Source organism: Lampetra planeri, chromosome 1 (genome assembly GCF_965212315.1).
Source record: "Lampetra planeri chromosome 1, kcLamPlan1.2.h2, whole genome shotgun sequence".
In the NCBI taxonomy this organism is placed as follows: Eukaryota; Metazoa; Chordata; class Hyperoartia; order Petromyzontiformes; family Petromyzontidae; genus Lampetra; species Lampetra planeri.
Window position 1 is genome coordinate 30,571,394 of NC_136107.1, and position 16,877 is coordinate 30,588,270.

General features: G+C 45.0%; 1 protein-coding gene across 1 annotated transcript in view; it reads right to left on the reverse strand.

Annotated features, from left to right (window-relative positions):
- The window catches only part of LOC144721108 (ankyrin repeat and fibronectin type-III domain-containing protein 1-like), a 92,431-nt gene that overhangs the window by 4,461 nt on the left and 71,093 nt on the right, over window positions 1-16,877 (reverse strand). Inside the window, exons 10-13 of the mRNA XM_078598493.1 lie at window positions 11,132-11,231; window positions 9,240-9,372; window positions 5,961-6,077; window positions 3,482-3,697 (exon numbers count right to left, since the gene is read on the reverse strand). Coding sequence (XP_078454619.1) covers window positions 3,482-3,697; window positions 5,961-6,077; window positions 9,240-9,372; window positions 11,132-11,231 — 566 coding nt within the window. The remainder of the gene's footprint in view (window positions 1-3,481; window positions 3,698-5,960; window positions 6,078-9,239; window positions 9,373-11,131; window positions 11,232-16,877) is intronic.

Genomic DNA, 16,877 nt, shown 5'->3' on the forward strand with positions numbered 1-16,877 from the left:
AATAGAAAATCCAGGAAAAAACAGCAAAATGATGGGACGCTGCCATGGTTGCTATGGTTACCACAATGCACTTGCAACCAGAGGGCCAAAGGTTCCATTCGATTTCGTGGTGAGGCAGTTTAAAAGGTTGGTTGCAGTTTTCTTAAAACCCCCAACCTCTGTCCACGCAGTAATATAAAAATGTGATCCCCATTTAGTTTATAAGTAGGGAACGTATGGTGAGGTAAAGTGTGGGTATACCCAACTCTTACAAGATGTCGAGCTCGCGTGGAAGGGCACATAACATCCCCTCTAGGCCCCGTCTTTGCCTCCCAAACGAATTACAACCTTGGATTATGAAGCCCCTGGCTTTATGTTTGCGTCATCATCACAGACAAGCAGAGTCGAGCTCACGGTGGGCGTGCTGATGACACGGCTATTGTTATTAACGACACATGCAGCCCGTGTGGTTTAGAGCCCAAAGTGGTGTCACTCAGCACCGTTTGTTCACTTGTACAACGTGTGTGTCCAGTCACACAATGGAGCACTAACGTTAACGACACCCCTGCGTGAATGGCGGCAATACATCAGTGTATTTCAATGACACGTAAAAAAGGGCCACCACAGTGGTTAATGAAATACTATGAAAAAAATATAGTACAGCGCTGCTGTGTTCATATGCCAAAAGAGTGCTATTCTAATATAAAATAACCATATCATAATAATACTACTACTACTACTAGTCTTTATTTACCTAGGAAATCGCCCCTGAGTCTTCAGGATCACTTTCAGGAGGGGTCATGGGGAGGTCTTCATTCAACAGTGAATAGATCATGACTGCTGCTGCTGATGATTTAATAAAGCAACCCCCTTTGTTCATCCTAGAAAACCTGAGTCTTAAGGGTCTTATTCAGGAGCGGTGGATGGGTGGCCCAGAGGTCATTGAGCTGAGCCGGCACCGTTGAGGACCTGGGTTCGAATCCACGCAGCCATCTACGATTGAACCGGGTTCTCAAGTGAAGTGAGTTGATGGTGTTAACCTGGATCATCAATGACTGGCAATAGATTTCGTTTGGCCGCTTAATGTGGCTAAATTCCAACGCTGACAATTAAAAATATGACTTTTAGTGTCACGGGACATTCGCGAACACGAAGGGCTGCACTGTTTTGCGAGAGATACAATGCATACTTTGTCTGATGATACAACGCCGATAGACTACAATTGGGGAAAATATTTAAAAACATTTTTTAAAGAGGATTCTACTTCGGGCTGTGTTGTCAATTCCATAAACGAGTGCTTGGTATGTGGGAAGACACCAGAGTACTTTGATATGAATACAAAATATCCAGACATTTACATTCAGGAATCTCTGGCTACACCGACATTTGTAGACTTGCAACATACAAGTCTACACCAAGTGGAATTGTCAGGAGGTCCTCCATCCAAGTACTAACCAGGTTCATCCCCGCATACATTTCAAGGTTTGAAGAGACACGGCACATTCAGGGGTAATTTGGTCAGAGGCTCATAATAAAGTTTTTGGGTTAGATCGCGTTATTTATGAATGTGTCGTAACCCTCCACCACCCGACACGGCCAATCAGTAAAAAAGTGTCACGTTGACAAAAGACAAATAGTTCACTACTTTAGCCCACCGGTGTGTTGGCCGTGTCGGGTGGTGGAGGGTTACGACACATTTATAAATAACGCGATATAACCCAAAAACGTTTATTATGAATACTATTGGTCGCGAAAGCCTACGTGTTAAATTGGTCAGAGGCTGCACTATTCCATCATTCCCCTCTGGGTCCACAAACTGATTATCAAATTGTGGGAAATCAACAGCGGGTCATTGTGTGTAGACGGATACCCCTTGAAGTGGGAATGTGGAATGTTCACCACCGGTTCGGGTGAACCGGAGGAGATGAGTCACACAGCCCCAATCGTTGTTTAAGTATGCGGGACACTTTGACTTTCAGCTCAAGAGTTTCGAGCTTCATGTGACAAAGTAGCCAACAAAAAAGTCACAATACTGAGTCATGCACGAGGAATGTATGGGGGATGTAAAAGGTACGTAATCCATAGGGAAGTCAGTGGTAAACGATAGATTTATTTTTTTTAACACCCATAACATTAAATTTACTGAGATGAACAAAAGCACTTGTAACCGGCACAGTATACGGCAAAGGAGTTAAAGTTGCAAGATCACATCACCCGTTTGGGAGCACATTCCCATGGAAACAAACTGACATCTATTTAAGAATTTTAATTGACGAGTGTATGTTCAAAAGATGAGTGTGTGAGGTTAAACGTGTCTTCCATTTCATTCAATGTTCTGATTTAAAGACCCTGCAATGGCAATAACAGACATTTGTCCTGGTAGGGATAATTGTTATTTGACTCTATGACCCCGATGTGTGCAAATTGCCTTTGACGGGGCCTCTACAAAGGGTTTCCAGGAAAAGCCAGCGGTGTGATTACAGTTTATACAAAAACAAAACACACAATGGCTGACAGCTAGCATCCTCGGTGTGATCATCACTGCGTTTATAGTTCATGGAACACTTTACGTACATTAGCATTTGCTAAATAAAATAAATCTATTGTTTGAAGTATGCAAGCCATGGTTATTCATAAGAAAAATATACTCCGACTGGGCACCACTTTCAAAGGACTCTACTATTAAGTGTTGTGGGTGTCGAATGGCCCAGAATACTTTTTCTGTCTGTTCACAGGTATGTGGTGGCCACGCGTGCGTTCCTCTTGTTGTTGTCGTCGCTGTGCGAGTGTGTTAACTGTGCTGGTTTAATTGCGTGTATGTGCACGCGTGGCTTGTTTGTGAGTACACATGTGTGAGAAGTTGTGCAAATTTGCAAATAAGTTTCTCTTGCTTCAATGTGAGCACACACACTAGCAAACCTGTGCAAGCTTGGTCGTGAGACTCTGCGAGGACATTTGCGAGGACAGTTTCGGTACGCGCATTTGTAGACGTGGCACAGTTCGTCAAGTCAGCAATCGAACACAGGCACTTCTTGGCGTGAGGCACAAGCGTTTGCTCACACCACACCATCCTGAGAGCAGTGCGGAGCTTGCCACGTAACCACCCCGCGTGCCACACCGCACTTGCCCTTACGATCTCGTGAGGCTACTTCTGCTTTGTCTGTGTGTGTGGGGTGATTAAAAACATTTTTTTTTCAAATTTTATTTGAGCAAGTAAGGCCCACGGAACTATACAGCTCTTTCTCAGAAGCGACCTGGCCACAAATGACAGCACAACGAAGTGGCTTGTCACGTGGAAATTTCAATTCCCTGAACGCGTGCTTCTAAACGTGGAGGGAAAAACCGGAGGACCCGGAGAAAAATCCGCACGACCACGGGGAGAGAGAGAGAACACGCAAACTGTAAATATGCAGCAGGCGCCACGGTCGGGATCAAAGCCACGACTTCCTGCATCCCAGGCGAGGTGGTTAGCATCTCGCCACCGTGGCACCCAGGGAGTCACCTGGAGGGTGATGAGCAGGATGTCGAGGGCAGAGGGCTCCTCGGGAGTGGAGAGAGACTTGCGCTGGCTCTGGAGCCGGCTCACGTGTTGCCAGCGCCCGCCCGGCAGCCCCTGAGGGGCCTCGACCTCCCGGAGGGTCACCAGCAGCGCGTTGCCGTGCTTGTCCTTCACCAGCTCGTGGTACGGCTGCCCCAGGTCCTGTGTTCCTATCAGGTGCTGTGGAAATGGGCAGGGCACGTACAACGCATCTATTTTGTGACAGGTGAAAATGAATAAATAAAAACAAGGCTGCACGCAAGACAACCCCTCTGTTTAACTAATGTGCCTTGAGTCGTTTCTTAAATTGTTTGTGGAAGGGGTGCATCAAAATGTATTGATGAGTTGAATAACATGGATTATTGCACGCAGATCACGTGCCTAAGAATTGAGATTTTGTCATTCGAGTACGTTGCAAGTCGTGGGTTCATGTGAGGCCCACATGCTACATTCGCAATGTAAAAATAATAAATTATTCTTGAATCAAATCGCTACCCCTGAATCATGGCAATCCATTAAATCGCTGGAGAAACATGGCACCCAGGGAATACAGTTGTTATTATTGTAACTATACAGTGTCATAGATGTACTGCATAGGTACCCCACTGATCTATAACGACACCTGCCACTTTCTTTTCAATGGGTGATGGCTCCGTAGCTTAGAAGATGACAAATAAAGGAGGGTGGTAGCATGGACAGAGATTCGCAGATCCGTGATTCACACACACACACAATATCTACTCCAATGTTGCAATGTCTTCCTGTTATTTTAACGGGCGGGTATCTATAAATACATCAACGTGTATAATGTTATGTAAATCCACGTTTGACATTCGGTGCCTCGGAAACCATAAATAAATATGTATATAATGAGGCCATATTTAAGGGCACGGGCATATCTTTTTTTTCAGACAGAAAAGTCGCCAACAACACGTGCCTTGCAATCACGCATCGTGCCTTTTTACAAGTGTGGAAGACAGTGTCCCAACATAACAACGCGCCCAACACACAGGGCCAATGCCAAAGGGTGCAAAGGAACGTATTCACACGAATGTACTTTATAGTTTGGGTATATTTTATACATTTACTTAGGCTGCGTGAGTGGCGCTGTGGTCCAGGTGCTGGGCTCGCTATTGGAAGGTTGCAACTTCAAATCCTGAATTGGGGGGGGGGGGGGGGGTTGATGCAGCCAATTGTTTTTACTGCGCAGGTTTCCATGGATGTGCTCTGGCATTCGAAATGTATCGCTGTCCATGGACACCGCATCTAACCTGGACCCAACGAGTCCCCAAAGTATAAGTAAGAAAAAAGTGGCGCATTGAAGAAGACCTGACGATGCAGGTAGTGATGAGAAGGAAACCGGCACTATTTGGACACACACGTGTAGGATGAACAACAATAGGAACATCAAACGTGCGTTGTTGTTAGTGAAAAAATGGAAGGAACAGGAAAAAGAGGAAGACACAAAACAGAGAATGGCTTGACGAGATTGGTGCCAGAATGATGTGGCAGTACTTGAGCATATTGGCACAAGACAAAGCGGAAAGTGGAAATAAATTATGAAATGTGCATTAGAAACCTACGGCTATCTGCACATGGAGTGTGATGATGATGCTCTGATGCAGTTTCTGGTTGTCCCTCGTGCTGTTTGGTACGATGTCCGTCCGGCATATTCAGATCCTGAAGAAGCTCCCGGAACGCGGAGCGATACGTCGGACATCGTGCCCAACGACAACACGCGGTTCAGCCCCAAAACGCAGCCAAGAGAGATATTTCTCTTGGGTTCATGAAATCGTGTGAACTTGTTATTCCTTCTTCCGCAAATCGAGAGAATGACCCTCGCAACGGAAATGTAATAGTTCACAACCGTTCGCTCGGGGCCATCCACGGAAGTGAGCGCCCACCGCTTCGTTGACACCGTGACATCGACAATCAGCTTTGCAGAGAAATTGAATGGATCGTACATGGTTTGAATAACGCTTTTCAACGCGCAACGTTTGCCTTCGGCGGTTTTTTAATCAGCGGTGTTGAAGCTAGGGCAAAAACGCATTTTTCATACTGGACATGAGTCGAAATAGCGAGTTTCATCCTTTTTTGCCTTGGTTTGTGTCTGCAAGTTTCGGGTAACACTTCGATTAACTTAGCCGGTTTTTAATTGGGTAACTCCTTGTTTGCAACACAATTATAAGCGTTTCGTTCCTACTGAATCAGAATCTTAATTTACTCTGGAGAGATCCGCTGAGCTGTGAAGCTCACAGATGTCCAGTAACGTTTGGTTCATCACGACGAGAGTTTTCGTGCTCCCCTCCCCCACCCCACTCGCATCTCAAAACCCGACCGTTACGGTGGCAGGGGGCGAACGGACAAAGCCGACAACGTAAACGCCCTCAACGTTAAACAGCGGCGGAGATGGAATAAAAAGACGACAGTGCTCCAACTTCACCTGCATCTGCGAGATCGCCAGGAGTATCCTCTGGCGGGACTGCAGGGCGGAGGAGGCTGAGTAGAGGGTGTTAGCACCGTGCCGCAGGCCCCGCACCTCCTCCCACATGCAGGACAGCTGCAACGACCGCAACTTGCTTTCGAACCGACCGAATGATAAACGCCGCCGCAAAAGCTCCCGCCCCATCGCAACCACGACACTTTTTTGCTTGAACCACGATGGTTAGTTTAACACGTAGTTGTAGGCTTTCACGAGCAGTAATATCCATAAGAGGTTTTTTTTGGGTTAGATCGCGTAAATATAAATGTGTCATAATCCTCCACCACGCGACACAGCCAGTAAGGTTTGTCACGTAAACAATGCGTGCCAATTAGTGACTACTTCAGCCCACCGGGGTGTTGGAGAGTAAACCCACAACATTTACTATTTGTGTATTTACCTTTCAACACACCGGTGGATATCTCAACAAATCTGGCTGTCGCCTGATGAGGCTGATTGTTATTACCAGCAGAACGTCATATTCGACTTGGAAATGTTGTGGGTTTACTCTCCAACACACCGGTGTTGCTGTACTAGTAACGAATTGTCATGTTTTGTCTACGTGACAAACTTTACTAATTGGCTGTGTCGGGTAGTGGCGGACTTCACGACACATTTATATTTATGAGATCTAACCCAAAAAAATCGCTATTATTGAACCACAATACCTTGCCGATCTCGTTTTAAACCACCACGCAAACTACGGTCATCCTCGCAGCAGCGGCTTTTGGCTAATCATTGAACAAAGACGGTCACCGCATCGCCCGGCTCCAGACGCGCTTCTGCGGCCGTCAGGAACGCTCTACCGTCTGATATTAGGAAGCCACTGAAAGTATGCACAAATCTCGATTGAAAACTCATTTGTTTAGAACTGCTTTTTGTGTTTACTTTGTTGTGCTTCCCCTGCAACTCTGATTAGCATGGTTGCCTACGTAAGGTGCAACAGCAGTTCAACATACATACATCGCATACTGGTATGTGGCATCGTTTGAAAATTTGTATTGGTATTGCAATCAAATGCACAATGCACTACTCTGTACCTATCTAACGTGTCTCCCAAGATGGTTGCAATGGCACCGACATTAAGCCCACGTACTACAATGTTCTACCACGTGGTTAGCAAAGTGGACTTGCAATCCAGAGGTAGCCGGATCAATCTCCCTACTTGACAATTGTCAAGTTTCTGAAACCCGCTCTCCACTGTCCACCCCAGGAGCATAAATGCTGGATAAAATGTGGGTACTCCCATTGGAGTGCTAACACCAATTCACGAACTAAAAGCTACTGTTATAATTATAGAGATGTGTTCCATGACATTGTTTAGTGATCACTTTGACCATGCCAATGGCATATGATGTTCGACTATTACTAAGTGTTTAAGGGGCTCTTTAAATGCTTGGAAGCAGATGGCACAGATGGCTTAACGACTCTCGAACACACAGAGCCCTCTATGAGTAGCAGGCCCCCCCTCCCCCTCCGATTGCTCTGAAAACATCGCAGGAACACATCCTGACCACCGGCACCACTCCCTTCACAGCATCCCAAGCTGCAAGAAGTAAAAAGGAATAATTTACTGCGTCCACATGTACACAGGTGGTATGCTGCACTGGTATAGTGGTTATCACACTGGACTTGCTATCCAGACGTCGCTGGTTTGATCTCTCAACAATGGACGGGTTTCTTAAACCCCACAGCCTTTGTTCCGCCCAGCCGCACAATTGGGTGGCACAGTGCGGCGAGTGGCAAGTAGTCTGTGACACGGTAAAAAGAAATTTAACAAAAACACATTCGGCCAGTGTGGAAGATATGGTCAAAATACCCTCCAGAGGGGCTCTATCTCTACAGGGGCTCTGTAAAGCTCCCTCTAGCGGAGGCCCTTTCGCCAGCAGTGGCATGAACAAATCAAACTCAGGGCTGCATCTTTTGCCTTTTTTATCATCAGCTATACATCCAGCTAGTCACACCATTTGGTCAAGTGGGCCACTCCAAAACCTCCTCCGGATTGAGCAGACATGCTCGGGCTGATATTGACAGTGACTGCTTGAGAATTGAAGGATGTGGGGAGAGGGGGAAGTGGGTGGGGATGGGGGTTGAGGGTTGGTGGGGGGGGGTACTCTGCATTTTCCTGTTTAATGATCTCTGGGTGAGCCACTGTGCAGCATTGGAGTGGAAAGCAATCGCCAGTGAGAGGCAGGCGAGACCCAAGCTCAGATCACTTCAAAGCAATATGATTAAAGCCTGAAAGAGTTTTTGGCATGGCTGCAAGTACAGACTTAGAATAAAACATCTCACTGATTCAGCCTTCAACTGAACTAAATCAATCCCATCTGAGACCACCGTGAAGGCGCGGTTCAAAAAGAAAATAATTCCCCCCCCCACCCGCAAATTTTTTTTTCGCTCCTTAATCACGACGACCTAATTTTCACATTTGACTGAAAAGAGGACCGTGGGGTTCTACGAGTGGGGCATGCAGCCAATTAAACGGAAGCATTTAGCAATCACACAGGGACTCCAAATGAATGAATCACCACCGCGACAGAAAGCAGAATAATCTGTAGTTTATCGGTTCCTGGTAATTGCACGGTGGGTTTTGTTGTTGTTCGTCAGTTTTCTTGAGAAGTGCCCTTGAGGTTTCTTTGCCACCTTTGTGCGTGTGACAGCAGCTCTGGAATGCTCAAGTCTCCAACCGGATCGTTCATTGGAAGGGCACACTTCATTATGTGCTTTGGAGGGCTGATATTGTTTAGAGAGGACCCAGCGTGCCTGCCATGAGTGATGCCCAGTATATAACAAAACAAAGCCGCACACTCTTCATGTTTTTTTTTACAATTAACATACACCACCGTAAAAGAAATATGTTATATATGACATATAAACAGTTTATATGCATAATAGCCAGCGAGTAAATCTCATTGCATGTCTTTCCATAATAAAAAAAAATTATACGTTTGCAGCACGGATTTCCTGGATTGGTTAAGGTATATTTATTTAATCATAAAGCTTCAAATACAACTTGACTCATATTCAGCCTATAGATATAAAATGTGTACACGTATAAAGAGGGACGTGGTGTAACGGTTAGCACATTGGACTTGCAATACTTATGTTGCCAGTTCAATATCCTGGTGTGGCAGATAAAACATAAATAGACAAAGTTTCTCAAACCCCCCCCACCCCACTACCTCTGCCCACCCAGCAGTATAATGAGAAGATCCTTGATATATGAAAACAGATACTCACTTTGGTGAACCACAGGAAGTCTTGGTTGAGCGGGCTGGGGTAGGAGTCGTCGATTTCCACCACCGGGATCTGATCTTCGTGTGTGACGAGGACGGTCTCCCCCTGGTAGAACACCGTGGCGAGGTAAAGCCCCCTGCACGGCAGAAGGACACGGGCGGCCCCGCAAGAAAATTTGGATGCCCGAGGATTTGGCTCGAGTCACGGCCATGCCAACCAAGGAGGTGCAGCGATGATGTCGGCTCGTGTGCAGGCTGTTAGGCATTCACATCGCAGAACCGCAACAACCACGGCGGTAGCTTGGGGAGGGGGCCTTCGTCCAGCAGCAGTAGATGAACTATTGCTGATGATAATGATAACGACAGCCATGCAGCAACCGGCACACTCTCACATTATACCCGCATTTAATGACAGCAATGACACATGACGATGTGATACGTTAATTTACTTAAGAATGTAAAGTTTATATCTATATATGTATCACAAAGTAGGAGTGCATTGATCCGTGCCCAGCCCCGAGCATCCCGCGTTCCTCAATCCCAAGGCTGCAAAGAATTGACAAGATGAATACCGTGGTGAATGGCGGTTTCTCACGTGGCTGCAGTGGTCACGTCAATGAATGACGTGCAACATACGGGCACGCACACCGAAACATACATTGGGGACCGTGACACGGCCTCGCTGCAGCGCGTTCACCGCTGGTTGCAGAAGCTCAATGGTTAAAATCCAGCGCGATGCTGGGGGTCTGGGCATGAACCGTCGCACACTTACTTTGTGATGTGTATAAACTTGACATTCCTCAGTTAATTTAACATATCGCATCGTCATTGGTCATTGCTGTCATGGAATGAATACCCCCGGGTGTGTTAACCGTAAAAACTACGTGCCGTCTGCCTCAGAGTGGACGTTAAATATCCCATGAGGTCACTGCCAGAAGTAATCCTTTGTGTGCTGGCGTCATGGTTCAAATTGACCAAAATGTGAAAAATTACCGGCAAATTGCTCAATTGGAATATATATTTATATTCTGCAATCATCGCCCCCCCCCCCCCCCCATTGCTAATCCTTGCCAGGACCCCATGATCAGCCTTGATCTATCCACTGCTGCACAAAAGCTCCCCCAAGTTTCCACCTTATTTCCTCGAAGCTGCAATGCGACAATCGCCAAGTTCCTGCGCTGATTTCACCACTTGGTCTTGTTGGTGGATGTGGCGCACGCACACAGACGTGACTATTGTTTGAATGTCTCATATTTAACTGTACATCTTGCTACTGTTTTTTTTTTCTTTCTTAAAGAGAGGCACTGGGATAGAGTGTGGCGCTGGGAATGCAACACTTGTGAACCTCCGGTGATCCATTCAGGGACAATGCAGCTGTTTGGATCGTGTGGTCAGCTGTCTCTATGATGGATATAATACCATAGCAACCACAACAGTACAAATCACAGCATTAAACATGATTTTTTTCTCTCTCTAACTAGCAACTCTCCGGTTCCATGGTTGTCTAGCGGTAACGTATTACGATCGTGCGTTTAACTAAATGTTGTTATTATTATTATTGTTCCATGTACTATTGCCGGAACTTCTCAAGTAGATGCGGATGGTTGTGGGGGGATTGTGGGTGGAAGAGAGGAGTGGCAGGGACAGGGCGGTAAGGGGTGTGAGGGGAATGGGCAGAGGGAAAAATAAATGTGAAACAAAATAACAGTTGGAGCACGAGCTACCATACCGATAAACCCGGCTGCATCAGCTAAGGAGCAAGGACATCGGTTGAAACAGGCAGCCTTGTGTAAACGTGACAAAATCAAACATGCACAATCACACGCACAGAGCCAGAGTCAACCACACACCCACGTCTGGGCTTCAGCCTCCAGAGATGTAATTACAGTAGTTTACCTTTTCAGACTCTTGACAAACTTGCTGGTTGACTGGAAGAGATACTTGAGGCTCTTGGATACGGAGTGTTTACGGCTTGGACCCTGAATCTTGGAGTTTTCTGCACAAAATAAGAAAGCAAGCAATTATTGCCTCATTTCTCCCTTTCATTTATTTAATTTTGCCGTGGTTCAGTCGCTTTTTTTAGTTTAACAACTTTGGAGTTGTCGCGCTGCTGCTACTGCTTTTGGCAGAGACAATGCGCTGCTACATTTTCTACTAAGTGATTTCTATGCTACGAGCCAATTGAGTTTTGTTTGGAGGCTAGCACGAGCGATACGTGAGCCGTTAGACAAGGCACTTTAAACTGGGTCTTTTTTTTCTTGAAAATTGGTGAAGCTTGCAGCCGATAATTTAGGTGAAATAACATTCAGCATTAATTACATTGGAAGGAATTAAATTCGCTGTAATAAATACTAATGCAAGTGAACTACAAATGGAATGCACGCATTTAGTGTGTTTTGTAATTACTGCACATTAATGCCACAGCTGTAATAAATCACCTTAATATTGGTAAAAAAAAATGAAAACAAGACATCAATTGAAGGTGTTGTTCTTGGTAAAAAAACATACACTTTTTAATTTGCTATAAACAAAATTGTGCAAGGAACACAAATCAAACGATTAAATACACAATTATCCGAACTTTCATCAACATCGTTGGATTATGGACCTCACACTGATTATGTTCAGTGAAAAGAAAACATGATTACGATTTTATTAAGTTGTAATGAAAACATATAAAGTAGCGCATAGCACAGTGGTTGTTGCTCCAATGTGGTTTTAATTCCCCCCCCCCCCCTCTTGGTCTTAATAGAGTTCGATGACAGATCGTCTTGTTTAATTCGGGCTTCATTAAAATATATTTACAAACATTCACTGCACAATTTGGACTCCTCGATTGGCACAGGGCAAGCGGCGGTGATGCACCTAGCCCAATGTGTTTCCCCTGTGCCCTGAACGAGTCGAACGAGATGGCAAACAAATCCATAAGCAAGGCCTACACACATCGAGCAGGCCTTGGAGCTCACTGGTGGGGCTGTGACCCACGATCAGTGTCCCTTATTTCACAGCGACGAGAAGATAATGCTGTGGCAAAACATCATTCAATACAAAAGTATAAATCGGAATGTGAACAAAATGTAAAGGAATTAAAACATTGGTTACTATGGATATAGTCTAGTCTTCTGAAAAAATAAATGCTTCAAAATATATTTGTTCTTCAAGGTATAGGGTGCAGCCCTGGGATTCCTATGCCACTGCTGGTGGAAAAGCCTTCACGAGAGAGAGCGAGCGAGCTCCAGAGAAGCCTTATAGAGGCTGGCCCGACATTGTGGAATACCTGTGAGAATCCACGCTTTACCCCACCACATATGACCTGCCGGTTGACTTTGGTGTACCCACTTATACTGCTGGGCACGCAGAGGTGGGAGGCATTTAATAAACTCACCCATTGTTTCAATTTGTGAGTGCACTGCGAATGCATTGTGCTCATCATTACAGCATGGCTCAATCCGTTTACAAACGGATTAAACACTCTGAACAATACCACGTGGACAACTTTTCTACGGCACGAACATTTCGGAAAGTTTAGCCCACCAGGTCCTGATCCCATCCACAAGTGGACGAGAGATGAATCATGCCGCGAGGTCACTTCACCGCGGCTGGTGCCGCGCGACGCTGTAACTCAAGCGAGCGGAGGCGGGCACTGACACGAGGAGCTCACTCTGCCGTGATGGATCGCGCTGCTCACGGCTTGCACGAGGAAGGCCGAGAGTCGAGAGTGGCGGCGTCCGCCCCAGCGCCCCGCCGTTTGTTGATTTGTCACCGAGCATCATGATGCGCACCGTCGCTCGAGGCTGACTGCCAAACGCCGCTTGTTGACACTTAGAGGTGTCACTCGTGCACCACACAGATAGCCGTGTGGTGCAGATCGCCTTCCATGAATCGGCGTCGTCATCAACAGCCACGGTCGATCGACTGCTGGATGACGGCCTCTCCAAGCCACGCAGCAGCGGCTTTTGGCTGCCTATCGCACGCTTTCAGACGCGCTTCTGTGGCCGTCTGGAATGCTCTTCCTTCAGATATTAGGAAGCAATTTGAGCTATACGCTTTTAAATCTAGATTGAAAACGCATTTCTTAAGAACTGCGTTTTGTTAAGTTTGTTGTCCTTCCGCCGGACCTCGGATTAATTATCTCGGTTGGCAAAGTACGGTGCGAAAGAAGATCAACATGCATACATCTCAAAATCATTTGATGGAATTATCCACTTAGCACCTGCACACACGCTGATTTAATTGCTCAAACTCCTGGGTGGCAACTTTGTAGACACTTTCCAATCATTGGCTGCCAACTCCATCATTACATTTGACCATCATCCATCATCCCTTTTAGGGATGTGTCTTTCCTAAGCGCACTTACTTTGCTTCAGCATTTCAATTATGTCTTTGGCCTGCATATGTTTTTCGAATAAATGTGTTCCTCTTTATATCACTCGATGTAATTCCAAGCATGGATCCCTCCATGTGTCTTTGTATAATTTTCAGTTTTGTACATTTTTTAGGTAGTCAATTAACTTTGCTTTGTTCATATTCATCCTTAGCCCAATTTTGCAGTCTTTTTAACGAAGTTCTAACATTTTCTGCAGTTCATTCCCACTGGAAGTTAAAATCACTGTTACCGGCAAAATGTGACATGGTTATATAACGTCACAATTTTAATGGCGTATATCATTATTGCTCTTTGGTTCTTTCGGTAAAGTCACGTAAAAAGAAAATAGTTATTTAATTTATTTTCTTCACGTAAAAAGAAAATAATTATTTAACTAATTTTCTTTTGACGTGACTTTACCGAAAGAACCAAAGAGTAATTCTTGCAGTCACAAAAGCTTCAAATCAAGATTGTTTATCATTGTTATTCGTGTAACTGACAGCACGTGTGCTCTATATGCATTACAGGCTGTAATTATTATGAAAACCGATGGCAGCAGTGTTATTATGAGTGAACTGCAGTTGATAATCTTACAAGTAATTTATAATCATAATGGAAGTACAGTGGAGCACAAATAATACAATACTAATGTGAAAAACAATTGCAAGGTTGTGGGAAACAAATTTCATGATAATCATCAAATTGTGATATTTGGTATGGTATTCTATCTTCAGTTTAACATGTAAGCATTCACAACCAATATTATCCATCATAGAGGTTTTGGGTGAGATCGTGTAAACGTAAACGTGTCATTAAACCCGCCACCACCCGACACAGCCAATTAGTAAGGTTTGTTACATAAACAAAACATGCCAACTTGTTGCTGTCCAACACACCTGTGGAATTTTTGTTTACGTGACAAACCGTACTCATTGGCTGTGTCAGGTGGTGGCGGGTTTAACGACACATTTATATTTACGCGATCTAACCCAAAAGACCTCAATCATTATATCTTCGTTGCAACCTGAAGCTAAAATAATGGCACCTTATCTGCATGAGGCTTACATGGAACAGCTCTTCCAGCACTGAGTGTGGCACCGGATTCTTTGTGACCAGAGCCAATACAAAGATCCAGTCACACAAAAACCCTCTAAAGAGAATATAGGGGTGGAGGGAGGGGGAAAGTATATTGTTCGGAAATGCAATGTATACAATTTGCATACCTTCATTTAACGCCATGTTACCTAGTAACTTTTTGGAGCTTTCAAAATGCATGTTCACGTAGTATTTTATTTTATGTCTATTATTACAAAATATTTCGCTGAAGGGATTCGCAATGCGTCTAGCATTATTATACAATCCAGTGCTAGAGTTGTTGCATTCTTAAAAGTTTCACAATTGTGTCTCAAGCAAGTTTCCCAATAAATGTTACAAAATGAATCAACTGTGCACGTTTTAAACGGGCAAGAGTTCTGAAAGCTTAGTTTTCTATATTTTGACATGCCTTCTGGCATCTGCTTAAGAATGCTGCGTTGTTTTTATTTTGCCTCTCCAAACCTTGAATATAGTGCCTTGATAATCGTGCTTACCCATAAATCATGGACTGGTCGAGAAGGAATAAAATTCGAGCATCAACTCACACGTATACATTGGCATATTATTACATTAAAATAAAATGCGTTACACACATACATCAGTTATATGGTGGCCCAGTGATGAGAATAGGCCTCGGCAAGGTAAGGTAAATTACCTTTTTTACCGGGTAAAAGGGTAAAGGTAAAGAGTAAAGGTTTCGACATGCCAAGGGGTAAGGTAAAGGGTAGGGTAAAGGTAGCTCAGAAGAATTACCCGGTAGGGTAAAGGTAGCGCAAATAATTACCCGATAAATACGGTGCCTTGTTTACCACTAAAAGCTCCGTGGTGCAGTCCGTGGCCTCAATTTTAAATTGCGATAATTGATGTCGGACCAGATGGAGACGGTCCACGTTCTTGAGGTCGAGGTACTAGAGGACGAGGTCGAGGATGCCAGCAACGGCATTTTTGGGGTCGCTGCGAACAGCAATCGAAAGAGGCAGCGGCATGCGTTCCCGTGGGAGCACACGCACCATTGGATGGAGGGTGATCCCCATGTACAGCAAGGGCACTGCTGCAAGTGGTTTTCCACCCACACGAACGCGTCGGGGTGGAAAGCCCACTTCAAGAAGCACAACGCGCTCGCCCCAGGCAGCGAGGTCGGGACGTCGGCGTCGGCTGCCTGAAGGTTCCGTCTAACTGGGCCGGAGCGGCGCAGGATCTTATTGCCTGTCGTTCGTCCGAGGACGATGGCAATGACGAACTTGATCAGGTTGTTGATGAGATCGCCATCGACCAAGATGACTGGGACGAGGAGGTTATGGAGGACGGTGTCGTCGACAGCCTCAACGCCCGATTAGAGAGTATTATATATGAATAAAGCGCTCTACCTTATAGCATTTATCGTTATAAACCTTTTTCATGTGTTGTACCCCAGTAATTTCCCTGTAATCGGGTAATTTGTATGGGGAAAGGGTAAAAGGTAGGGTAAAGGTAGGCTCGTTGCTTTTTACCTTTTACCTTTTACCTTACCTGCTGCTAAAGGGTAAAAGGAAGGGTAGAGCGATTGTATTGTGGTAAGGTAAAAGGTAGGGTAAAGGTAGTCTTGTTTTTTTTACCGTTTAACTTTTACCTTACCTTGTCGAGGGCTAGAAGCCAACAACTTGAGTTTGATACCCAGTCATGGGAAAAATCAGTGGTGAGTAAAGTCTGAACTGGTCCTAGGCCTTACCCCTTTCACCAACATGTACTGACCAGTGTGGTGAAGTATGGTCAAACAACCCCCATGACTAACAGTGTGGGGAGGAATTCATCCAATCAGTGGATTGACACGTAATTCTAAATCACCGTTATTATGTGTATATATGTACAATATAATGTGGAAAATGCATAGCTGGACATTCACTTGTGAATAAAATATATCATTTTAAAACTGCTTATATATGTGAGTGTGTGCCTGTGTATGTGTGCATCACCCTCCGTGTTTATGTGTGTGCATGTCTGTGTTTGAAAGCATCCCACACATTTGAGCCCCTTTGTTGCCACAGTCAGTGGAAGTGTAAGAGCTTGCTCTGCAATGTGGCTTAACCAAAATAATGGCTTTAAACTGGACATATGCATAAGTCTCCCAGTCAGGAAAAATTTAACTTTGAAAATAAATCGATGGTCATTTGTCTCCACGCTTTTTTGGCTACGTTTTCCGAA